We start from the raw sequence: 27,768 nt of genomic DNA, 5'->3' as shown, positions 1-27,768 counted from the left end.
TGACTGTGATAAGACTAGCACGGGCTTGGCAGTGATACTTGTTCACCTAAGTTTCAGAATACATTAACTGAGGACAAAATTTCCAACCTTTCATTTGTGTGAAAACTTTCTCCCGAAACGTAGATTAGAGACTTCACGTCGAAGTACAGTAGGTTTCACTCGGCTTTCTTACTTATGATCTGCTGAGACTATGTTCACAGGTAGGTGCAGGTTCGTCGTAAAGGGACGGAAATAACCGCGCCGCCGCAGCTAGTATTGATAGGTACCGCCCGGGTTCCCGGGTTCGATTCCCGGCGGGGTCAGGGATTTTCTCTGCCTCGTGATGGCTGGGTGTTGTGTGATGTCTTTAGGTTAGTTAGGTTTAAGTAGTTCTAAGTTCTAGGGGACTGATGACCATAGATGTTAAGTCCCATAGTGCTCAGAGCCATTTGAACCATTGATAGGTACCGAACCACAAGTCTCAGAAAAATCCTAATTTCTCGATCAGACCTAGAGGAACACGTGATTCCGACCGCGCGCCATATCATCCTTTGCCATATTGGGTAATTTGGATGTGGTATGGAGGAGCATGGTGTCAGCATTGAGTAATCCGCTCGTCCAGGCGTTGTCAGCTTTATAGACTTTGGAGAGGCTACTGCTCATCCAAGTAAGTCTTCACTTGCCCTCACGAGGCTGAGTGCACCCCATTCCAATCGCCCCATTACAGCAAAATCCCTGGCAATGCCGTGAATGGAAAGTTTTCCACATGGCAGTCTTAGGCGCTTGCCACACAGATACGGCGGCGGTCAAGTTTGATAAGTCATGCTGGGAAAGTACTAATACGAGTTATTTAGAGAAGAATGGAAAGTCTGGTAAGAGCCGATCTCATAGATCAGTTTGGCTTCCAAAGAAATACAAGAACTTATAAGGCAATAATGACCCTATGACTTACATTAGAAGATAGATTGAGAAAGACAAACCTACATTTACAGCATTTGCAAATTTAGAGAAAGGGTTTGACAACGTTGCCAACCTCCGTAGCTGAGGAGTATGATTCGCAGAAATATTTCATGGAGTTACAACCCCCACTGTCATACAGTCTGGTTATTATAAATTCTAACCACATTCAATCTTCTTTTTCCTCTGACCGATATTCCTTGGTAAATTTTTGCTTCAATAACCCTATCAGAATCAGTGGTTACAACTGTGTACATTAAATTTTCTGTCTCTTAGTTGGAACACAAATATTTTTCCCCAGTCGAAACTCATGTACACATTAATTGTGAATGTTCACTGTTTTTATGAAGTACAAGCGCTGCCAGTTGTAGGGCTTCACGATAAAAGAAATCAAAAAGTCAATGTAGCAGTGCGCAGCAGCTTGTCGCCGCCGCCGGCCGGTGTGGCCGTGCCGTTAAAGGCGCCTCAGTCTGGAACCGCGTGACCGCTACGGTCGCAGGTTCGAATCCTGCCTCGGGCATGGATGTGTGTGATGTCCTTAGGTTAGTTAGGTTTAACTAGTTCTAAGTTCTAGGGGACTAATGACCTCACCAGTTGAGTCCCATAGTGCTCAGAGCCATTTGAGCCAGCCATTTTTACTCCTTGGAAAATTAAACATTTACCGCTAATCTAAGTGTACAAAATATGTCTTGAAAACTGGTGCATACACTGATCAGTCAGAACATTGTGACCACCTACCTAACAGCTGGTTTGTCCACCTTTGGCACGGATAACAGCGGCGACGCGTCGTATCATGGTTACAGTGAGACCTTGGTAGGCCACTGGTGGGAGTTGTCACCACATTTGCACACACAGGTCACCTAATTCCCGTCAATTCCGGGAAGGGGGACGATGAACTCTGACGCTACAGCCAGCACATCCAAGATGTGTTCGATTGGGTTCAGATCTTGTGAGTTTGTGGGCCAGCATATCAATTGGAACTCGCCACTGTGTTCCTCGAACCTCTCCATCACACTCCTGGCCTTGTGCCATGGCGCATTATCTTGCCCACTGCCGTCGAGAAGCATAATCATCATGAAGGGGTGTACGTGGTCTGCAACCAGTGTACGATACTCCTCGAACGTCATGGTGCCTTGCACGAGCTTCACTGGACCCATAGACGGCCGCGTGAGTGTCCCCCAGAGCATTACGGAGCCGCTGTCAGCTTGTCTCCGTCCCGCAGTACAGGCGTCAAGGAGCTCCTCCACTGAAAGATTACGGATTCGCGCCCTCCCATCGTCACGCTCAACAAGGCATCGGGATTCTTCAGACCATGCAACGCTCTGCCACACAACCAACGTCCAGTGCCGATGGTCAGGTGCCCATTTCTGTCGTAGTTGTCGATGTCGTGGTGTTAACATTGGCAAATGTATGCGTCGTCTGCTCCGGAGACCCATCGTTAGGAGTGTTCTGTGCACTGTTTGTTCACCAACACTTGTACTCTACCCAACATAAAGTCTGAAGCCGGCCGGTGTGGCCGAGCGGATCTAGGCGCTACAGTCTGGAACCGCGCGACCGCTACGGTCGCATGTTCGAATCCTGCCTCGGGCATGGATGTGTGTGATGTCCTTAGGTTAGTTAGGTTTAAGTAGTTCTAAGTTCTAGGGGACTGATGACCTCAGATGTTAAGTCCCATAGTGCTCAGAGCCATTTGAACCATTAAAGTCTGATGTTTGTTCCGCCGCAAGTTCACCGCTTATCCTGTTTTACCAATCTGCTCAGCCTACAACGTCCAACATCTCAAACGAGGGGTGCTCCTCCAGCCCCATAACATCTGTACATGATTTCAACTTGGTTTCCCCGCGGGTTAAAGACGCTCACCACATCACCCTCGATCACCGGACAAGTCGTGCAATTTCCGAAATGCTCGTGCTGAGCCTCCGGGCCATCACAATCTGCCCTCGGTCCAACTCAAATAGATATCGTGCCTTCCCCATTGTACACACGCTATTGATACTACATGCACCGTGCATGTGTCTGACTAGCAGTCATCCGTCACCAAGTGACGCTGCTGTCGCCTGGACTGGTTTATATCGACAGTACGTCGGTGGTCATAATGTTCTGGCTGATCACTGTATTTTTGTAGCAATCTTGCATCTAAAGACTTTCTCCAGAAAAAATTCAGAGGAAGTTATACTTTTCTTTGTATATCATCGATAAGCTGGATTTATTTTCTTTATTTAACACGAAGAAATCATAATTTTAAAAGATGAATAAAAAAATACTTTTGTGCTTAAATGAAAATAACAGACTTTTGAAGAGAAACTTGTGAATGGCGGAGAAGCCAAGTCAAGGGGAGCAATAATGCATACATCATAATTTTAAAAGATGAATAAAAAAATACTTTTGTGCTTAGATGAAAATCACAGACTTTTGAAGAGAAACTTGTGAATGTCGGAGAAGCCAAGTCAAGGGGAGCAATAATGCAGAGCGAAAGAAAAAAAATGGTCACAATATTTTAATCTGTCAAAAAAGTGGAAAAAAAACAAAAAAAAATGACTGCGTATATTGCTGCCATGCGGAGGACCAAGGTTCTATTCCCGGTACTGCAAAGGATTTTTCCTTGGTGGGAAAGCCTTGGCAGTAACGCGACCTTGCAGAGTACTCATGGGCCCTTGGAATACCCCAATATGGCTGCCCAAATCATCACCGAACCCCCGCCATGTTTCACTCTTGGGGCCTAAACTCAGCTAGAAGTTGGAAACAGGGTGAAACAAAACTCATCCGACCAAATGACTTTCTTCCATTGCTCTATAGTCCAAGTTTTCTGGTTTCGGCACCACGTTTTCCTGTTACAAGCAATCGCATCACTGATGAGTGGTTTTGGAATTCCAGTTCGCCATGAAATTCCTGTTTATGGAGCTCCCTTCGTGTTATTTTGGTGCTGACAGGGTTCGCGAAGGCGACGTTCAATTCTGCAGTGATTTTTGCAACTGTCGTCAGCTTATTTTTCGTCAAAAATCACTTCAATGGCCATCTGTCACCCTCACTCAAGACACATTTTCATTCGCTTTGTGACTTAGCGGATGATGTTTTTCTGCTTAGCCTCTATGCGGTATAAATCTTCGGTACGGTGGCCCTTGAAATAGCAAACACTTCGGCTAACTTGGTTACGTAAGAATCCACCAAACGAGAACCAACAATCTGCCCATGTTCGAATTCGCTTAACTCCAACATAGTGCACTCACAACTAAACAAAACACTGTTACCACACTGTCGCTTGTAATGTGTTTGGGATAATGCACAGGTGCAGCTCGTGGTCAAATACGAGAGCACAACCTGTACACTTGGCTAACATCTACATTTATTTATGTTCGCCGCGCGGAGTGGCCGCGCGGTTTGAGGCGTCATGTCACGGACTGCGCGGCCCCTCCCTCAGGAGGTTCGAGTCTTCCCTCGGGCATGGGTTTGTGTGTTGTTCTTAGCATACCTTACTTTAAGTAGTGTGTAAGTCTAGGGACCGATGTCCTAAGCAGTTTGGTCCCTTAGGAATTCACACATTTGAACATTTTTTGCATTTATGTTCAAGCATGCACTTCTCGTGGTGTTATCGGTAGCGACGCTCGGGAAGAAAATCTTGAGCGACCTGCAAGCTGCTGCGAAGTGTCCCTCGTCAAGGTTCGCATTGAAGTCTCTATTCTGACCTCTAGTTGAGAATTGCTTCACTAGGACGATCTCTTTCCTGTTGTTGTGCAAAGTTTTATATTGCTGTGGCCACGAATATAATTGGTCAGCTCGTGTTCTGCTTCTTGTCAATCGAATCATTTTACAGTAACTTCCCGCTGGAATTTCAGTGTGTGTCACGACTGGGGACGTGTAGTTCCAAATGAGCAAAAAATTAATTACCTATCTTTATTTTTTTCGAGTTGATTATTAAAATTTTATGATACCCCTCGTACTCAAACAAAAGAAGGAACTGGATAAGCAGTTTGAAAAGTAGAGTGCTGTTGTGTTGCTAACGTCTACATATTGGCCGATTCTCAAACTGTTATCACTTAACACCTTTGGTAATTTGTATTAATTGTTTGCTAAAAGTAGCAATGGTTATTTCGTAACTAGGGTCATTTTTTCTGTGATTATTTCGAAACTAATGTCCAATTTCTTCCCCCTTTTTTAGTTTACAGAAAGACTCCTCAGGTTACTTCTATTCTTATTCATTAAAAAGAAGGTGAATTCGAAAAGTTTTAGGTATGTTCGGTGATTTTGCACTGTCTTTTAAAATATGTAAACAATTATAAAATTTTACGATACACAGCGTGCTGTCAGTATGTCTGTAACACTTGTTTTTTGTATTACCGTGTAACGCATCATTCGCGGTGAAATTTACTACATTAACGCAGTTATTTTGTAACTAGTCTTCTTTTTATTTCTCCCATTTTTACCTTACAGTAAGAGCCCTTAGTGTATTTTTATTGTTATTCATTAAAACGAAGACAATATCTTAAAAGCCTCAGACATATTCGGTAACTTTGCACTGGCTTTTCATAATATGTGTAGAAGAACGAAAATGTACGCTGCACAGTTTCTTGTCAGTATGATTATAACGTTTGCTTGTAATCTATTACTGTGTAAGGCGCCATTCACGCTGAAATGTACTACATTAACTGTCCTAAACGTCTGAATTTTTATTAATTTTTTAAAATTTAGTTATATATGGAGAAAAAGTTTTACACCTACGACTGTCGCACATGTCACGTGACTGTACGAATTTTTTTTCCCACCACATCCTTGTTTTTTATGTTAGTTTCACACAACGTTGACAAATTACGCTTTGCGGCGCCAGATGTATGTCAGTTCATGTTCTGTTGTTGTTTATACTATCCAGAGACAAGTGTTCATAATATCACACTTCTGTAATACCATTATTGTTATCGCCTTTTTGTTCCAACCTAGACCTGAAGATGATCTGCAGCGTAGATTGTAACAGTCTGTCAGTAAATAAAAAGTTGTGACCCAGACGGTGATTGTCTATTAAGAGAAAGCCAATATGAAGGATGTAAATGATGGAAGAGTGAGGAATAAGTAAAATATGGAAAGGACGGCACACGAAAGAGAAGAGCAAGAGGCCACAGCGCTGTACCTGCCGAGGCCGAGGATTCCCGTGGTGCCCCTGGAGAGGCAGAGTAGGCGCAGCTTGTCCACGGGGTCCTTTGCGGCCGACAACTGTCGCCGCGCCTTGTTCACCATGTCCGCCTCTTGGCGGGAGTTGGCTGACTGCGGACGGTTCCACATCCCTGCAACACGTGCCAACAACCTTATCAGTCAAAACCGAAAATTCGAGCCGGCCGAAGTGGCCGTGCGGTTCTAGGCGCTACAGTCTGGAGTCGCGTGACCGCTACGGTCGCAGATTCGAATCCTGCCTCGGGCATGGATGTGTGTGATGTCCTTAGGTTAGTTAGGTTTAAGTAGTTCTAAGTTCTAGGTGGTGGTGGTGGTCAGTGTTTAACGTCCCGTCGACAACGAGGTCATTAGAGACGGAGCGCAAGCTCGGGTTAGGGAAGGATTGGGAAGGAAATCGGCCGTGCCCTTTCAAAGAAACCATCCCGGCATTTGCCTGAAACGATTTAGGGAAATCACGGAAAACCTAAATCAGGATGGCTGGAGACGGGATCGAACCGTCGTCCTCCCGAATGCAAGTCCAGTGTGCTAACCACTAAGTTCTAGGGGACTGATGACCACAGCAGTTAAGTCCCATAGTGCTCAGAGCCATTTGAACCATTTGAACCGAAAATTCGACAAGCACATTCACAGACACACTTTTGATGTATTGCAGACCGTTACAAAAGCAATGGACAACTACAATCCAATACATCTAGAAACCACTTTGGATCTTATCTAAGAAACTTGGTTCAAGATTGCCGAAATCATTTGGGCTGCAGACGCCAATACTCTACGCTCTTGTGAATTTTGCTGGTGAATATTACTCTCCTGTATGGGAAAACAGCGCTCTCACAACAATGATTGATGAGCAGCTCAATGAATCGGACTATATTCGTCCAATATTTGAGAATGAAAGCACTTAGTGACTTGCAATAAACTTTACACGTAATTAAAAACCTTCAGAAGACTTTTTATTGCTGACACTCCCTTCCAAAAAATACGAGAAAGGGAAAAGTTTATCCCTAACTACATTTTCGCCATTCATGCAATAAAACTGCTGCATCAGCCATGACGTTTTAATTTATTACTTCTTAATCACTAACTGTATTTGCGACACGTTTTGCAGACGGTATCCGCATACACAACTCAATGTACATGCAAAATTATATCACTTTGCGACAAATAGTTCAGGAGATGCCACGCCACAAACACTGACAAGGAGCCCCTTGAGTGCGAGATCGCAAAGGGACAATGATATTCGACACCCACATTTCGTCTACCATGGCACCGCAACCGCAATATTGAATGCTAATGCCAACAGGGGGGGGGGCTCCTGGGTACCTGCCCCGGGCGGCAATTTCAGGGGGCGCCAAACTCATATTACTGAAGAATTTCACAAAGCGCCTAGCATCCAGCGCACGTTGGTGTATCGATTATTCATATGATTTTGAAACGCATCCCTATTGGTTTTTGAACATTTTTGAACACATTCTAAGTTGATTTCTTCATAAGCTGATTTTTGAATGTGTGCATAATGTACGTGCTGTCTCTGCCAGGGGAATTCCCGTCGCATCTAGAAACAAAAAAAACTTTCCCACAGACAAAAGGGGACGGGCCTATACCAGCTGAGCCGAATAAACCCGAACGGGTGGATGCCAATCGCTGTTTGTTCATGTGGTTGATTGGGTGTGCGAATGATCAGCGTTGTTATAATTATTAGTGAAATCCATGGATTCAGACTGCTAGAGTGGGAATAAACGGCTAACAGAAATAAAAAATAAGTAAGATTACATATTATCTTCTAGGCGTATCCAAGAAAATGAAATTTTGACAGAAAATTTTTGCCAAATCGCTACACTACTAAGGCCCAGTTATACAGTTCCCGCTCAGCAGCCGCTTAAGTTCAGTTCTCGTAAGTGCGCGGAAAACGCGCTGTACAAATACATAATAATGCCTAACCGGGGAATAAACGAGGGTAACTAAACCGGTGATTCTGGGAGGGTTAGTGAAGTTAAGCGGAGAATAATTTTTGACAATGGCAGGAATAGTTACAGAATTAGTGATTACAAATGGCTCAAATGGCTCTGAGCACTATGGGACTTAACATCTGTGGTCATCAGTCCCCTAGAACTTAGAACTACTTAAACCTAACTAACCTAAGGACAACACACAACACCCAGTCATCACGAGGCAGAGAAAATCCCCGACCCCACCGGGAATCGAACCCGGGAACCCGGGCGTTGGAAGCGAGAACGCTACCGCACGACCACGAGCTGCGGACAGTGATTACAAGATTGTTTATTAGAAAGAGGAAAGAGAAGAAACGAGGACATCACATAAATTATATGGAAGAAGAAGACGATTCCAAACTATATAAAAATTTCGTACTACTACTTTTCGATCTCATGCTTGAGAAACTGTCTTACAAACGCTTTCAGAAGTGCAGACTAACAGATATTACTTTTGTATGTAAAACGATTTGTAATGCTTTAATTTCAATTGTTATACGAGGCACAAAATATGGAATTAGCTAATTCTCACTGGGATAAACACATTGAAGATGAACTGTCGCGAATAGTGGCCAATCGTCGTGAAAAGTGGCAATCTTGGGCGCTTTTCCCGACGTGTAGCGTGGCCAGTTTTTCCGATCAGACGCCATGTCTTTATCAGTGGTTCACACGAGAAACAATACAACAGAAGGAAACGACAGTGACTTACATTTGGAAGTCAAAAGACATTGAGTGAGCCGCGATAACGCAAAAACCTATTGCTCTACATAAAAATGAAACAAGTAAAGTAATATGAGTGACTTAATTTCATCAAACGATCGGAAAACCTAAACGTTTTCACAGAAAGACAACGGAGCAAGCTACCTTTGTCAACGTCACTGACGACAATAATGGTGTCGATTACACCTAGTTTGGCCATTTCTCGGCAGGAAGCAGCACAGTTGAAGACATCAGATAAAGAGTGGCCCAACTTCGCCATTTTACCTTCTTTCCCCTACACTACCTGTATTTCCCAATAGCACATCCTTTCGATAAACGCTTAGGGATAACCACAAAACCTCACTGATATCGATTTCAAGTTTTAGTCTCATTTCGGTATCTAGTTTTGTGAAAGATCAATGCCTTTCAGGAGCGCTTTAAACTCTTGACACTTTGTTGCTATAGCCTCAGCAGTTGAGTACAGTAACAGGGTGTCATTAGTCTCCTCTGTGATTGCTCTTCTTTGTATCTTAAACTAATACCTCCAAGTCTCTTACAGCAGTCATTATCTGTACTGGATGGGCAGTCGCCTTCCGTTTAATTTTATTCAACGCTGATATTGATAGTTCCACTTGACCGTTGGTATTCGTCTATGTGCTCTGCTGGAAACGTTCACGCACTATTAGAATGTGTCTCCACTTACACCCAGACCCCCTGTAAGTTCTTTGTCTCGATAATAGGTAAATTTTCTTTCACGACATTATACCTCCTATCTCCACATTGACGTCGCAGCAGGAGTAAGATGTACGACGAACAAATTGCCGTAGTGATTCTCGTCGAACCGCAACAATATTTTGCCTTCACGTGATATTGATTAACAGAAGTGTCCAAAGTAAAGTGAAACAAATAATGCAGGTCACTGCCGCGAGCTATATAGCGTGCATAAAGCAAGATCGTCGCGTCCTTCATCAGCGACAGAAGGGACAGACAAGCGCGACACCTTTACACGACAAAACACATCTGTAGGTGTAGCTAGGTGAGCGAAGTCCGTGGCAATGACTGTCTTCCTCTACAACCGCCGACTTTTTAACTAAAACTGTATGAATCTTGTCGCTGTAGCAGGTGCGACTCCAACAACTGGTGTGTGTGCTAGACAGTGAACAGTATGTCGATCCATTTCCCCGAAACAGTAACGGAACGAGCGAAAGGAAAACTATACGATATGCATTTCTGTCTGCCTGTCAAAAAAAATCTCAAACGTCTTGGTATCACGTAAAATTAGTCGATGGAACAAAATCGTCTGCACAGGTTCACATTGACCAAGACTGCACTGGAACTGAAGATGATCAAATGAAAGCTATAATACTTAATCGAAGAAGGTCATAACGAAGTTCAGAATCCGACAGTCACACAGACGTTAAAATCTCAGATATGGATACATGCGAGCCCGTAAATGAAAATTAGTTCAAGTAGCTCGATAAAGGCCAATGTATCTGACGGTATTCCTGTTAAATTCTACACTATCTGATCAATAGTATCGGGACACTTATTGTTGCACATTGATGTGTGGTATATCCACCCATCGCCCTTTATGACGGCTTGAACTCTGTTGGGGACACTTACAATGAGGTGTCTGAATATCTAGGGAGGAATGGGAGGAATGGCAGCCCATTCTTTCTCAAAGTCGAAACAGGAGAAGGTAACAATGTTAGTCAGTAGGGTCTGGAGAGAAATAGGCGTCTAACTCATCCCAAAGGCGTTCCATAGGGTTCAGATCTGGACTCTGGGCAGACCAGTCTGTCTCAGGATTTTTGTTGTTACAAATTCTGCCTTATGATAAGGTATATTGTCATGCTGATACAATCACTCTTCGTGTCCAAACTGTTCCTTTACTGTACGCCTTCACAATGCTGTCAATTGCGTTCATATATTTCCACATTTAGCGTTTTCTTAACTGCAATAATGGGACTACACCCTAACCACAAAAAGGATCTCCATACCGCAACAGCTCTTCGTCTGTAGTTCACTGTTGGCATTGCAGATAATGGCAGGTAAGGTTTTCAAGGAATCCACCAAGCCCAAACTGTTCCATCGGATTGCCACATGGTACAGCGTGATTTATCACTCTAAATCACTCGCTTCCAGTCATCCACTGTCGAGTGGCGAGTGCAGAAATGTGTAATTTATGAGGAACAGATCGACCAATGTACCTCATTCTTTTTAACTGCCTACACACAGTCACTGTTCTAGCTGGGTTGCTGGTAGCACTTTGGAATTCACGAGTGATTCCTTTTGGTGATTTCATACAACTTGTTATAACCACCCACCGCAATACTCGACGTTCCCTGTCCGTTTGTACATGAGGTCCGGCTGGTCTTGGTTTAGCTACGGTTGCTCTTTCGCGCATCCACTTCACAGTCACATCACCAGCTTTAGGAGGGTTAAAATATCCCTGATGGATCTGTTACTTAGGTGACGTCAAATGACTAGCCCACGTTCGAAGTCATTGAGCTCTCCTGACCGATCCATTCTGGTGTTACTGCTTCTCTGCTGACAACAAATGGCCCCTGACTGCTTTTTAGACTTACAGGTCCACCTCTCGTGACATCTAGTGGTCATTTCTACATTACTTGGAGTGTTCGGATACTGCAATGAAAATGTGTTTTGTGAAAAAAATTGCATGGTGGACGTTTGACATTTCCACTCCTCAATTGTTTTTAGGCCTAATTTCGTTGCAATAATTATTACTTAAAATAAGTTTCATTTTACAGACCTGAATAAAAATGCCCTCTGATGAAGAAACAAAGATACTGAAACATGTTCGAGCATTAAAAAGAACAGTTGTTTGCATACTAGAGGGCTTAAATTCCCGTGATTGATATATATTTTTGATAGGAAGTCTTCATTCTCGCAAAATACGTGCTTGGTTATTCTGTGTTAATGTATTCTACCAGCTAGAGATTGTGAAAAAAATTATAGAAGATTTTTTGACGTCAAGAATCATGACAACAAGTATTCAGATAGTGCACGTCAACTATGCGGGAGATATAGTCCCACTTCCTGCAACAGTGTATCATAAGTCACTGCAACGATTCCGGGTTTCATGCCATTAGACTGGGCAAAGGAGCAGAGTATTCAAATCTCTAAGATGATTTTCGGGTTTATGGGCCTATCTCACTGACGTCCATGTATGGTAGGGTGTTGTTGTTGTTGTTGTTGTGGTCTTCAGTCCTGAGACTGGTTTCATGCAGCTCTCCATGCTACTCTATCCTGTGCAAGCTTCTTCATCTCCCAGTACCTACTGCAACCTACATCCTTCTGAATCTGCTTAGTGTATTGATCTCTTGGTCTCCCTCTACGATTTTTACCCTCCACGCTGCCCTCCAATGCTAAATTTGTGATCCCTTGATACCTAAAAACATGTCCTACCAACTGATCCCTTCTTCTAGTCAAGTTGTGCCACAAACTTCTCTTCTCCCCAATTCTATTCAATACTTCCTCATTAGTTACGTGATCTACCCACCTTATCTTCAGCATTCTTCTGTAGCACCACATTTCGAAAGCTTCTATTCTCTTCTTGTCCAAACTGGTTATCGTCCATGTTTCACTTCCATACATGGCTACACTCCATACAAATACTTTCAGAAACGACTTCCTGACACTTACTACTCCTTTACTACTTTACGTGTCTCATTTCCTAATCTGATTGTGGTGGTTAGTGTTTAACGTCCCGTCGACAACGAGGTCATTAGAGACGGAGCGCAAGCTCGGGTTAGGGAAGGATTGGGAAGGAAATCGGCCGTGCCCTTTCACAGGAACCATCCCGGCATTTGCCTGAAACGATTTAGGGAAATAACGGGAAACCTAAATCAGGATGGCCGGAGACGGGATTGAACCGTCGTCCTCCCGAATGCGAGTCCAGTGTGCTAACCACTGCGCCACCTCGCTCGGTCATTTCCTAATCTAATTCCCTCAGCATCACCCGATTTAATTTGACTACATTCCATTATCCTCGTTTTGCTTTTGTTGATGTTCATCTTATATCCTCCTTTCAAGACACTGTCCATTCCGTTCAGCTGCTCTTCCAAGTCCTTTGCTGTCTCTGACAGAATTACAATGTCATCGGCGAACCTCAAAGTTTTTACTTCTTCCCCATGAATTTTAATACCTACTCCGAATTTTTCTTTTGTTTCCTTTACTGCTTGCTCAATATACAGATTGAATAACATCGTGGAGAGGCTACAACCCTGTCTCACTCCTTTCCCAACCACTGCTTCCCTCTCATGCCCCTCGACTCTTATAACTGCCATCTGGTTTCGGTACAAATTGTAAATAGCCTTTCGCTCCCTGTATTTTACCCCTGCCACCTTTAGAATGTGAAAGAGAGTATTCCAGTCAACATTGTCAAAAGCTTTCTCTAAGTCTACAAATGCTAGAAACGTAGGTTTGCCTTTCCTTAATCTTTCTTCTAAGATAGGTCGTAAGGTTAGTATTGCCTCACGGGTTCCAACATTTCTACGGAATCCAAACTGATCTTCCCCGAGGTCCGCTTCTACCAGTTTTTCCATTCGTCTGTAAAGAATTCGCGTTAGTATTTTGCAGCTGTGACTTATTAAACTGATAGTTCGGTAATTCTCACGTCTGTCAACACCTGCTTTCTTTGAGATTGGAATTATTATATTCTTCTTGAAGTCTGAGGGTATTTCACCCGTCTCATACATCTTGCTCACCAGATGGTAGAGTTTTGTCAGGACTGGCTCTCCCAAGGCCGTCAGTAGTTCTAATGGAATGTTGTCTACTCCCGGGGCCTTGTTTCGACTCAGGTCTTTCAGTGCTCTGTCAAACTCTTAACGCAGTATCGTATCTCCTATTTCATCTTCATCTACATCCTCTTCCATTTCCATAATATTGTCCTCAAGTACATCGCCCTTGTATAAACCCTCTATATACTCCTTCCACCTTTCTGCCTTCCCTTCTTTGCTTAGAACTGGGTTGCCATCTGAGCTCTTGATATTCATACAAGTGGTTCTCTTCTCTCCAAAGGTCTCTTTAATTTTCCTGTAGGCAGTATCTATCTTACCCCTAGTGAGACAAGCCTCTACATCCTTACATTTGTCCTCTAGCCATCCCTGCTTAGCCATTTTGCACTTCCTGTCGATCTCATTTTTGAGACGTTTGTATTCCTTTTTGCCTGCTTCATTTACTGCATTTTTATATTTTCTCCTTTCATCAATTAAATTCAATATTTCTTCTGTTACCCAAGGATTTCTATTAGCCCTCGTCTTTTTACCTACTTGATCCTCTGCTGCCTTCACTACTTCATCCCTCACAGATACCCATTCTTCTTCTACTGTATTTATTTTCCCCATTCCTGTCAATTGTTCCCTTATGCTCTCCCTGAAACTCTCTACAACCTCTGGTTCTTTCAGTTTATCCAGGTCCCATCTCCTTAAATTCCCACCTTTTTGCAGTTTCTTCAGTTTCAATCTGCAGTTTATAACCAATAGATTGTGGTCAGAATCCACATCTGCCCCTGGAAATGTCTTACAATTTAAAACCTGGTTCCTAAATCTCTGTCTTACCATTATATAATCTATCTGATACCTTTTAGTATCTCCAGGATTCTTCCAGGTATACAATCTTCTTTTATGATTCTTAAACCAAGTGTTAGCTATGATTAAGTTATGCTCTGTGCAAAATTCTACAAGGTGGCTTCCTCTTTCATTTCTTCCCCCCAATCCATATTCACCTACTATGTTTCCTTCTCTCCCTTTTCCTACTGACGAATTCCAGTCACCCATGACTATTAAATTTTCGTCTCCCTTCACTACCTGAATAATTTCTTTTATCTCGTCATACATTTCATCAATTTCTTCATCATCTGCAGAGCTAGTTGACATATAAACTTGTACTCCTGTAGTAGGCATGGGCTTTGTGTCTATCTTGGCCACAATAATGCGTTTACTATGCTGTTTGTAGTAGCTAACCCGCACTCCTATTTTTTATTCATTATTAAACCTACTCCTGCATTACCCCTATTTGATTTTGTATTTATAACCCTGTAATCACCTGACCAAAAGTCTTGTTCCTCCTGCCACCGAACTTCACTAATTCCCACTATATCTAACTTTAACCTATCCATTTCCCTTTTTAAATTTTCTAACCTACCTGCCCGATTAAGGGATCTGACATTCCACGCTCCGATCCGTAGAACGCCAGTTTTCTTTCTCCTGATAACGACGTCCTCTTGAGTAGTCCCCGCCCGGAGATCCGAATGGGGGACTATTTTACCTCCGGAATATTTTACCCAAGAGGACGCCATCATCATTTAATCATACAGTAAAGCTGCATGTCCTCGGGAAAAATTACGGCTGTAGTTTCCCCTTGCTTTCAGCCGTTCGCAGTACCAGCACAGCAAGGCCGTTTTGGTTAATGTTACAAGGCCAGATCAGTCAATCATCCAGACTGTTGCCCCTGCAACTACTGAAAAGGCTGCTGCCCCTCTTCAGGAACCACATGTTTGTCTGGCCTCTCAACAGATACCCCTCCGTTGTGGTTGCACCAACGGTACGGCCATCTGTATCGCTGAGGCACGCAAGCCTCCCCACCAACGGCAAGGTCCATGGTTCATGGGGGGATGGTAGGGTGATGGGACGTATTTTGTGCTTGTGTATGGTGATTTTTCTGGCAAGATCCGATCGTGTGATACGCAACTTTCTGCATTCGTTCTTGAGATCCAGAAGACAGTAATCAGTGATCTCAGGTTGATGCCACGTCCCGTGACGTCCAAAAATCTTCTATAAATTTTTTCACAATCTCTAGCTAGTAGAATACATTAATACAGAATAACCGAGCACGTATGTTACGAGAATGAAGACTTCCTAACAAAAATATGTATCAATAACGGGAATTCAAGTCTCCTAGTATACAAACAACTGTTCTTCTCACTGCTCGAACATGTTTCAGTATCTTTTGGGCCATCATCAGTGAGCATTTTTACTCATGTCTGTAAAATGCAAACATATTTTAAGTAATAATTATTGCAACGAAATTAGACCTACAAACAACTCAAGAGTGGAAATGTCAAACGTCCTTCATGCTATTTTTTTCACAAAACGTATTTTCAGTGAAGCTGTATTTCTCGGTACTCTGTTGAATGTCCCTATACCTGTTCCAACTGTCAAATCATAGAGAAAATGTTTCAAAGATTCATTACTACATGGTGCATGGTCTTTCTGCCAAACAATGCTTCCCTCAGGAGTTACGAGTGTCATTTGTCGAGGTCTCCTCTGTTTAATTGATGCGCACTTTGTGTGTTAAGCAGTGTGCATGTAAGCTTTTGTTTGTATCAATAAAACATCTTTACAACGAAAGGAGATAATTTGGGTTTCAGAAATAGCATAAAAAGCAAAAAGCAGTATTATCGAAGTATCTCACACTCATCCAGAATGAAAAAATATCCATGTATCCAAAAGAGAAGGGAATGTCATGGTTGATGTATGCCATCTCGTACTTCATCTGAAAGACCACCCATGTTTATGCTGCAAAACAGAAAGACCTATTGTAGATGTTACCATATCTACCTCAAGAGTAGATCGAGCTCTACCGTAAACTTTGCATCCGGTCCCACAAATGGTATTCTATAAGAAAAAGAAGTCAATACTATAAGATTTTTTGCTTACCTTAATTTTACTAGTCTCCTGTAAAAATTTGAACGATATCAGACACGGTTTTTGTTGACTTCAGTTCTGTTAGTTAAAACATTACTGCTATATTTCTGTCCCCCCCCCCCCCCCCCCCCATGAACCATGGACCTTGCCGTTGGTGGGGAGGCTTGCGTGCCTCAGCGATACAGATAGCCGTACCGTAGGTACAACCACAACGGAGGGGTATCTGTTGAGAGGCCAGACAAACGTGTGGTTCCTGAAGAGGGGCAGCAGCCTTTTCAGTAGTTGCAAGGGCAACAGTCTGGATTATTGACTAATCTGGCCTTGTAACAATAACCAAAACGGCCTTGCTGTGCTGGTACTGCGAACGGCTGAAAGCAAGGGGAAACTACGGCCGTAATTTTTCCCGAGGGCATGCAGCTTTACTGTATGATTAAATGATGATGGCGTCCTCTTGGGTAAAATATTCCGGAGGTAAAATAGTCCCCCATTCGGATCTCCGGACGGGGACTACTCAAGAGGATGTCGTTATCAGGAGAAAGAAAACTGGCGTTCTACGGATCGGAGCGTGGAATGTCAGGTCCCTTAATCGGGCAGGTAGGTTAGAAAATTTGAAAACGGAAATGGATAGGTTAAAGTTAGATATAGTGGGAATTAGTGAAGTTCGGTGGCAGGAGGAACAAGACTTTTGGTCAGGTGACTACAGGGTTATCAACACAAAGTCAAATAGGGGTAATGCAGGAGTAGGTTTAATAATGAATAGGAAAATAGGAACGCGGGTAAGCTACTACAAACAGCTTAGTGAACGCATTATTGTGGCCAAGATAGATACGAAGCCCACACCTACTACAGTAGTACAAGTTTATATGTCAACTACTTCTGCAGATGACGAAGAAATTGAAGAAATGTATGATGAAATAAAAGAAATTATTCAGATAGTGAAGGGAGACGAAAATTTAATAGTCATGGGTGACTGGAATTCGAGTGTAGGAAAAGGGAGAGAAGGAAACGTAGAAGGTGAATATGGATTGGGGATAAGAAATGAAAGAGGAAGCCGCCTGGTAGAATTTTGCACAGAGCACAACTTAATCATAGCTAACACTTGGTTTAAGAATCATGATAGAAGGTTGTATACATGGAAGAACCCTGGAGATACTAAAAGGTATCAGATAGATTATATAATGGTAAGACAGAGATTTAGGAACCAGGTTTTAAATTGTAAGACATTCCCAGGGGCAGATGTGGACTCTGACCACAATCTATTGGTTATGACCTGTAGATTAAAACTGAAGAAACTGCAAAAAGGTGGGAATTTAAGGAGATGGGACCTGGATAAACTGAAAGAACCAGAGGTTGTAGAGAGTTTCAGGGAGAGCATAAGGGAACAATTGACAGGAATGGGGAAAATAAATACAGTAGAAGAAGAATGGGTATCTGTGAGGGATGAAGTAGTGAAGGCAGCAGAGGATCAAGTAGGTAAAAAGACGAGGGCTAGTAGAAATCCTTGGGTAACAGAAGAAATATTGAATTTAATTGATGAAAGGAGAAAATATAAAAATGCAGTAAATGAAGCAGGCAAAAAGGAATACAAACGTCTCAAAAATGAGATCGACAGGAAGTGCAAAATGGCTAAGCAGGGATGGCTAGAGGACAAATGTAAGGATGTAGAGGCTTATCTCACGAGGGGTAAGATAGATACTGCCTACAGGAAAATTAAAGGGACCTTTGGAGAAAAGAGAACCACTTGTATGAACATCAAGAGCTCAGATGGAAACCCAGTTCTAAGCAAAGAAGGGAAAGCAGAAAGGTGGAAGGAGTATATAGAGGGTCTATACAAGGGCGATGCACTTGAGGACAATATTATGGAAATGGAAGAGGATGTAGATGAAGATGAAATGGGAGATACGATACTGCGTGAAGAGTTTGACAGAGCACTGAAAGACCTGAGTCGAAACAAGGCCCCCGGAGTAGACAACATTCCATTGGAACTACTGATGGCCTTGGGAGAGCCAGTCCTGACAAAACTCTACCATCTGGTGAGCAAGATGTATGAAACAGGCGAAATACCCTCAGACTTCAAAAAGAATATAATAATTCCAATCCCAAAGAAAGCAGGTGTTGACAGATGTGAGAATTACCGAACAATCAGTTTAATAAGCCACAGCTGCAAAATACTAACACGAATTCTTTACAGACGAATGGAAAAACTAGTAGAAGCCGACCTCGGGGAAGATCAGTTTGGATTCCGTAGAAATACTGGAACACGTGAGGCAATACTGACCTTACGACTTATCTTAGAAGAAAGATTAAGGAAAGGCAAACCTACGTTTCTAGCATTTGTAGATTTAGAGAAAGCTTTTGACAATGTTGACTGGAATACTCTCTTTCACATTCTAAAGGTGGCAGGGGTAAAATACATGGAGCGAAAGGCTATTTACAATTTGTACAGAAACCAGATGGCAGTTATAAGAGTCGAGGGGCATGAGAGGGAAGCAGTGGTTGGGAAAGGAGTGAGACAGGGTTGTAGCCTCTCCCCGATGTTATTCAATCTGTATATTGAGCAAGCAGTAAAGGAAACAAAAGAAAAATTCGGAATAGGTATTAAAATCCAGGGAGAAGAAATAAAACTCTTGAGGTTCGCCGATGACATTGTAATTCTGTCAGAGACAGCAAAGGACTTGGAAGAGCAGTTGAACGGAGTGGATGGTGTCTTGAAGGGAGGATATAAGATGAACATCAACAAAAGCAAAACGAGGATAATGGAATGTAGTCGAATTAAGTCGGGTGATGTTGAGGGTATTAGATTAGGAAATGAGACACTTAAAGTAGTAAAGGAGTTTTGCTATTTAGGGAGCAAAATAACTGATGATGGTAGAAGTAGAGAGGATATAAAATGTAGACTGGCAATGGCAAGGAAAGCGTTTCTGAAGAAGAGAAATTTGTTAACATCGAATATAGATTTAAGTGTCAGGAAGTCATTTCTGAAAGTATTTGTATGGAGTGTAGCCATGTATGGAAGTGAAACATGGACGGTAAATAGTTTGGACAAGAAGGGAATAGATGCTTTCGAAATGTGGTGCTACAGAAGAATGCTGAAGATTAGATGGGTAGATCACATAACTAATGAGGAGGTACTGAATAGGATTGGGGAGAAGAGGAGTTTGTGGCACAACTTGACCAGAAGAAGGGATCGGTTGGTAGGACATGTTCTGAGGCATCAAGGGATCACCAATTTAGTATTGGAGGGCAGCGTGGAGGGTAAAAATCGTAGGGGGAGACCAAGAGATCAATACACTAAGCAGATTCAGAAGGATGTAGGTTGCAGTAGGTACTGGGAGATGAAGAAGCTTGCACAGGATAGAGTAGCATGGAGAGCTGCATCAAACCAGTCTCAGGACTGAAGACCACAACAACAACAATATTTCTGTACTTGTATTATAAGTTCTCTGGTGTGACACCTAGAACATTATTAATACGTAATTTATTTTCTAATTTGTCTCATTATTTTTCCACTGATGAGGTGAGCAGCGTAATTCCGTGGAGTCAGAATACCATCTCTATTATTTTTTGATAGAGATAAATTATGTACAAAAAGAGATACAGTGTTTATTGATTCTTCTGATGGTTGTGAGATTTAACACTTAGAATGTATAACATTATCACTCTTCAGTTTATGTCAGTTGTGATTATTACCCTACTTTCTAGAAAGTTAAGTTCCATAGAACCTTCTTCGCATTACTATATAGCTCGCCATCTGCTACGAAATGATGTCATTGTGAGTTCGTTTGGCGAGTTTAACAAATTACTTTATCTATAAATGTAATTTTGTTGCGCGAAAATACTTCGTCACTATATTTTGCCGTTATTTACAACTACTCTCGTAGTATCTATCTGATAACACAAATGTGAGATTAAGAGAATAACTAGCTAAAAATATGTGATCTCCTTTGTCTAGTTACTGGAATAATTCACCATCGTGAAGTATACAGGAGTATACGTGCGAAGCGATGTAAAGTAGAACAAACACATACGCAATCTGGCAAGGGGTTATGGCAGTTGTCAGACTTAGTTTTATTTGAAGAATCCTTAGGAACTATAATTCACGACCTAAAGAGACCGCATGTGAAATCCTCGATCGATCAATTCTTGAGTAGTTGGACAGTCTCGTACCCTTACTAAGTTGTATTAATAGATGAGACAAAAATAAAAGAAAAAAAAAGAACTGTGCAAAATTCTACCAGGCGGCTTCCTCTTTCATTTCTTAGCCCCAATCCATATTCACCTTCTACGTTTCCTTCTCTCCCTTTTCCTACACTCGAATTCCAGTCACCCATGACTATTAAATTTTCGTCTCCCTTCACTATCTGAATAATTTCTTTTATTTCATCATACATTTCTTCAATTTCTTCGTCATCTGCGGAAGTAGTTGACATATAAACTTGTACTACTGTAGTAGGTGTGGGCTTCGTATCTATCTTGGCCACAATAATGCGTTCACTAAGCTGTTTGTAGTAGCTTACCCGCGTTCCTATTTTCCTATTCATTATTAAACCTACTCCTGCATTACCCCTATTTGACTTTGTGTTGATAACCCTGTAGTCACCTGACCAAAAGTCTTGTTCCTCCTGCCACCGAACTTCACTAATTCCCACTATATCTAACTTTAACCTATCCATTTCCGTTTTCAAATTTTCTAACCTACCGTGAGAGTGTCACGGAAATGCTCAACAATTGTTTTTGCGAGATTCCAGGGATCTACGTACGAAAACGAGCCCTCTGAAACGAAACATATCCCGTTTGACCTCTCTCATTACATAGGCTAATACATGAGACTGAAATTTAATATCGACTAAATGTGCTACGTGCTGTCACCGTTGCTCACATGGACATTTGTTGATTTATTTTCCTGTTGTCCATTAATATCTGTTAGTTACACAACACACTTTCATGTGTACGATAAAAGTAAATAAAGTTAGTAATCAGGCTAAGATTATTTGGAAAGCGCATCGTATTTACAGCTTTACGTATAATAAAATGAACAGTTCGATTATAACATCTAATTTTTTTAAAAATCTGATACATTTACGCTTATAAAGAAATGCTGATCATGGGAGACAATTGGTACAAACAGTGCGTCACATCTACATCTGTACTTCACAAGCCACCTTACGGTGCCTGGCGGAGTGTACTTTGTGCACACTGTCATTTCCGTCTTTTCTGTTCCACTCGCGTATGGTTCGGGGCAAGAGCGATTACTACTAAGCCTCCATGTGAGCTCGAATCTCTCTAATTTTATCTTCATGGTCTTTTCACGAGACATGCATAAGAGGAATCAATATATTGGTTGACTCTTCGAGGAATGTACATTCTCGGTACTTTAACAGTTGGCCATAACTTAGATGAAGAATGCCTCTCCTGCAGCGTCTGCCACTGGACTTGGCTGAGTATCTCAGTGACGCTTTCGCGCTTACTAAATGAATCTGTTACGAAACGTGCTGCTCTTCTCTATCCCATTAATTCCATCTGATACGGATCCCATACTGATAAGCAATATTCAAGGATTGATCGAACGAATGTTTTGTAAGCTACTTCCTTTGTCGATGAAGTACATTTCCTTATGATCCTACCAATGAATATGTCTGGCACATGCCTTACTCGCGATTATTTTTATATGGTCGTTCTAGTTCAAATCGCTTCGTACGCATACTCATACATATTTTAAGGATGCGACTACTTCCAGTCACTTCTGAAATCTTGTAATCGTACATTAAAGGGTATTTCTGTCTATGTATTCGCAATACGTTATATTTGTTTATGTTGAAAGTCAATTGCCACTCCCTGCACGAATCGTTGATCTTCTGTAGGTCTTCCTGCATTTCACTACAATTTTATAGAGTCGCGACTTCTTTGTATACAGCAGCATTGTCTGCAAAAGCTCATGGAACCTCCGACTTTATCTACCAGGTCATTTGTGTATACTGTAAAAAGGAATGGCCCTATAATACTCCAGTGAGACTTTTACGTCTGAGGACTTCTCTCCGTTCAGAATGACATATGCTCTATGGCACAGTGGCACAACGGTGAAAGGAGATAATTGTTGTGATCGTGCAGAGAGTATGGAACTTAAAACGCCTGTCTTGGCCTTCTAGACTCTTAGAGCAGTTCGAAAAAGGTGGAGCGTGCTAGGGCAGTTCAAATGGTTCAAATGGCTCTGAGCACTATGGGACTCAACTGCTGAGGTCATTAGTCCCCTAGAACTTAGAACTAGTTAAACCTAACTAACCTAAGGACATCACAAACAACCATGCCCGAGGCAGGATTCGAACCTGCGACCGTAGCGGTCTTGCGGTTCCAGACTGCAGCGCCTTTAACCGCACGGCCACTTCGGCCGGCTGCTAGGGGCAGTGGCGCAGCTATCGATCGCTCGTTGCTTGCAGAGTGCGAAAGTGAGTGTAGACATTGGGAGTTCAACGACCGTGCTACGGTGAAATTACGAGAGTAAAGCCAAATTATATCGTCCAGCTAAAAGTCCACATAAAAAAGTCAGCTCATATGTAGTAGATGGGTTATAGATCTGTCTAGTAAACACGAGGTGGCCGAAATAAAATGGTTCTAAAAGTGCTGTTTATCTTGTAGAAAATAACAATTATAACTCCTCCTTTGCAACTAATTTTTAGTATAGTTTTTAACCAAATATTTTTCATTTGACGAGCTTAGGCGTATTCAGTCAACGGTCTTTGTAGACCACTGAAGACATTTAATACAATAACGTGGAACATGTTTGGTTAAAAATAATTAAAAAATTCATTTGCAAACGACGAGAAATAGTAATTCTTATCTTCAAGAGAAAAAAGATTTTAAATAGCAGCTGAGGAAGAATGGTTGCAGATATTGACAATGTAATGCCCTAAAGGTGTATTCGGCATTTCATAACAATTTAATGATAGTTTTCGAAGAATAAGTGAGATGTTTAGCGCATGGTCACATTTTTAATACAGTTTCAGATTATCAAGTGCCAAATAACATTAAGGGCTACAGAAGAATATTTTGTCAAAAACAAACATAAGTTTTTCAGGTCATTATAGCTTCGCGTTTGTTTAACATGGACAAGCGGAACACATCGTCCTGACTTGTAACTGGGAGTATTTTTGCTCTCTGATTGTAAGACACTGTCATATACGTATAACGATTCTTATAGCTAAAAAGCAAAAAATCTTGGAGTGGGGGCTGTCTAAATGATACGCTCCGAGACGTCCATACACTGCGCTTTCGCTATAACTCGTGTAAAGTGCTATCATATGCGTTCAGAATTTTCTGAAAAATCCTAATCAACTGTCATTACAACCGGTAAACCCGCGATTCTAAAAGATTCGGACTCCCATGTACAAAACAGCTTCAAACATCTGATTACTTTGCAAATTAGTTAATGTGTTAAATATTTGACGTTAAGTACGTAAGCGAAAAAATGTATAGAAAAGATTTAAAATTATACTTACAATTTATTGGAAGTTGCTAAGTTGTCTCACTATAAACCACTTGATGTATATAGCCTGGGTAATCTCCGCTCCATTTTAAGCCAAAGCACGTGTTTGATGCATCTGAATGTTTATAACGTTTGGTCTAATGAACAATGTCTCGAGCAATGACATAATTTTGCAAGTAACAGTCTTATGTCGATACTGCCTGCAAAATGTGTTGCGAATAGATTCTGAAGCAAAGAAGTAATAAATTAAACCGTCATGCCTGGAGCTGAAGTTTGACTGCATGAACAGTAAAAATGTAGTTAGCGATAAACTTTTTTCCTTTCATGATTTTGTGGGGGGTGTCAGGGATAAAAAGTTTCGTAAGGAAGTGGAATTAAGTGTAAAGTTCGATGGTTGCCGCTAAGTGTTCTCATTCTCAAATACTAAATGAGTATAATCTTAGTATTTCCACACGACCACTTACGCTGCCTCAAGACAAACATACCATACCGTTTTTGACTTTAATACTTGTCTTATTGCTTTAAACGTTTTACGTAAGTTTACACCTTTTAATGAGTAGATTGTGACAACATTTTAAATTTTTAAATTCGGTCAATAATTACGCGAAGTATACAAACCAAGTTTTTTTCTGGCCCTGGAAGCCGTTAGACAAGCAACCTGTCCTTGGACTTGGTTCCGAGATAGTCGAATAGAACTAGAAATTAATAGCCGAACGGAGACACGAAATCGAGACGCGGTATTAGCAAGTCTTAGTTCCGTGGCTTAGTTACGTCGAGAAAGGAAGTGAAAACTATCGTGGCTTAGTTACGTCGAGAAAGGAAGTGAAAGCTATCATCACTCAGAACGGTCGCGGTAGTCGACAGTGCTTTACTGCAGATGGTTCTATTGAAGATTGTGTGTCCTTGCCTTCCAGTGACCTGAAAACTGCACCATCCAGCCATTATGCAACTCGATTTTTTTTAACACACACAAAACATTGTCAAAACGTCACCAGAAAAAGAATTCTGAGACCAAACAGGACTCGAACCCCAGACCTTAGGAAATGTGGTTTGCTTTACACGCACAGCCACCAAACCACACACAACAATGGAACAGAAATGTTTAATTTGATGTCAGTCAGAGGATATATCATAAAAAGATTTAACGTCCCGTTGACAACATCATTAGAGATGGGGTTCATGCTCGGTATGCACAAGGACGGCGAAGGAAATCGATCGTGTTCTTTTCAAGAGTATCATCCTGGCATTTGTCTTAAGCGATTTATGGAAGCACTGGATGGCTTGAAGGGGATTTGAGTCCCGCTCTCCACAACGCCAATCCAATGTCTCAACCAGTGCACCAGCTCGCTTGGTGGGTTTTGTAGTAGAAGGAGCGGTGATACACAGAGGCCTAAGACATAAAACAAGCGATTAGAGAATGAGGAATCTATTTACATTTTTAGCATTAGTTACTCGTATCCATGCGATAAATGAAATGCAGGTGGCATCAAATTAAGAAAACTACCATTCGGAGCAGTTCCACAGCCGACGTTAATTCCAAAATAAATCACCTGTCGAAGTAATGGAAGCGAATTTATCCTGAGTGAGGTGAAATCATATCCATAGGAACTGGAAAAAAGCTTTGGAGAAACGTCGACTCTTTACCTAAATGCGTAACACAACAGTATGTAAAAGTTAGTATTGGGAAAATGAAAGCCTTACCTGAAGCTACAGCAGATATGTCAGGTGTTACTAATGCAAGAAACGAGAGTATATGCCTCTGTCCACCCACTCTCTCTCTCTCTCTCTCTCTCTCTCACACACACACACACACACACACACGCACACACACACACACACACACACACACACACACACACACACACACACACACGTACATACAGGGTGTTCGGAAATTCCCGTTACAAATTTCTAGGACTCGTCGAGGGGAGTAAGTGCATAATATCTTGATAGGAACACGTCCAGAAACGTACCGTTTCTGTTCTACGACGGTTTCAATTCAATTGTTTAACTCATCCGCTTCTGCTTGAGGAACTGAATTATGCGTGACGCAGTAAAATTTTTAGATAACAATTCGAAAGAAAACATAACGAAACATCCATTTATCACTGAAGCACAATTGTTTGCATTAACACTTTAACATTACGTTCTGTACGTAAAGTATGTTTAATTCTTTTCTGTTTTGGAATAATGTAAACAGACAGTGTTTAAGTGTTAATGCAAACAAGTGCACTTAAGTGATAAATGAGTGTTTCATTGTGTTTCCTTTCGAATTGTTATGTAATAATTGTATTGTGTCATTCCCTCATTTAATTCCTCAAGCGCACGTGGATTAGTTAAACATCTGAAATGAAGCCGTCGTAGAGCGGAAACGGTACGTTTCTGGACGTGAGTTCCTATTCAAAATATTATGTACTCACTCCCCTCTACAAATCCTAAAGGTTTGTAACGGGAATTTCGGAACATCATGTATACACTAAACTTATAAAAATACGTCTCGAGCACGTGCGCATCTCTACCTGTTTACACGCTTATATACAGACAACAAAAAAGAAAAATAAACTCATTTTGCTGCTACTATGTGTATTCTTACTTTTCAACACAGTTCTTACTGTTACTATCTGCATAAAAAAACAGCTACAAAATGATAACCACAGTTGCCACGTTATTTTAACGGTATTTATCCGTCTCATCCAGTGACAGCTTTCAACAGTGAACGCTGTACCATAAAAAGTGCTGTTTATGACGCTACAGTGAAAATGTTGAAGTGTGAACAGGTGACAATAAGACGGAACTTCTATAAATAAAATAATATTTCTCTAGCAGCAATGGATAATTTTTGAGAATGCAATCAGATTAACATGCGATGACGGTAAAACGCTAATAAATTCAATTTTTGCTGTACTTTCGCCCAGAATCTAATTCTAGATCTTGATATGCATGAGAATAAATCTGCATGAAACAGTAAAAAGGTGTTTTGCTTGATGTAACTAACATTTCATTAATTAAATTCTATCGTTCATGTTTGTCAGGTGGACGTCGTCTCGACAGTCAATTTCCCTAGCAATGAAACGATGCACGGCAACGTATCAAGTTTATCTACGTAAGCTGTTCTCGTGGGCACTGGGTGTTGTTTAATTTCTGTTAGATATGCAGCACAACAATAAACAGCAGAATTCATACGTGGTTGCTCCAAACTGATACAGAGCTAGTCACACCACCGAAGCGAAGAGCCATGCAACACTACTGTTGTCGACAACACAAGCACTTACTGTGAGAGGTAACCTTCCATTTTTTCCTGAACATTGCGAGCTGCTGCCTCCCGTCATGCCAGTAACACCTTGGCTAGACTGACCGTTCGTTCAACCCCCGCGTCTTTATATAAAGCCCTGCAATCGATAAAAGCGCACAAGAACAGGGCTATGCACTTGGCGATTAGTGCGTGTGAGTACCGATACGGGATGCCCATTAAAACGTTTGTTGATATTAATCTGCGCAGAGTGTACCATGGGTAACATCTCACGTGTCTGTAAAGTTATTGACGTCCGACAGCGTTTGTATAGCCTTTGTGCTACATTATATTTCCGCTCAGTTTCCCCTAAAGCATGATTAAGACGCAGTAGACGAGACTAATAACTGCGAGGGGCGTTTTAAACTACCGTAGTGAATGAACGAACCATGCAATGTTCCGTAATAAATGGTACGAGCTCTAGGACTGAAACAAGCGACATTCATTGTGAAACACCAACAGATAGGAACATAGAACATTATAGGAGACATATGCCACAAGATACAGCAATGGCATTATTACCGTGTTCTCCACCAAATTACCAGA

General features: G+C 41.7%; 1 protein-coding gene across 1 annotated transcript in view; it reads right to left on the bottom strand.

Moving 5' to 3' along the window:
- LOC126249656 (calcyphosin-like protein) overlaps window positions 1-27,768 on the bottom strand; it is a 357,664-nt gene that overhangs the window by 248,126 nt on the left and 81,770 nt on the right. Inside the window, exon 2 of the mRNA XM_049951334.1 lies at window positions 6,056-6,209. Coding sequence (XP_049807291.1) covers window positions 6,056-6,207 — 152 coding nt within the window. The 5' untranslated portion in view covers window positions 6,208-6,209. The remainder of the gene's footprint in view (window positions 1-6,055; window positions 6,210-27,768) is intronic.

Source organism: Schistocerca nitens, chromosome 3, assembly GCF_023898315.1.
Source record: "Schistocerca nitens isolate TAMUIC-IGC-003100 chromosome 3, iqSchNite1.1, whole genome shotgun sequence".
NCBI classification, from domain to species: Eukaryota; Metazoa; Arthropoda; class Insecta; order Orthoptera; family Acrididae; genus Schistocerca; species Schistocerca nitens.
Note: the sequence above shows the minus strand (reverse complement) of the source record. Positions and strands in the feature narration are given on the sequence as shown.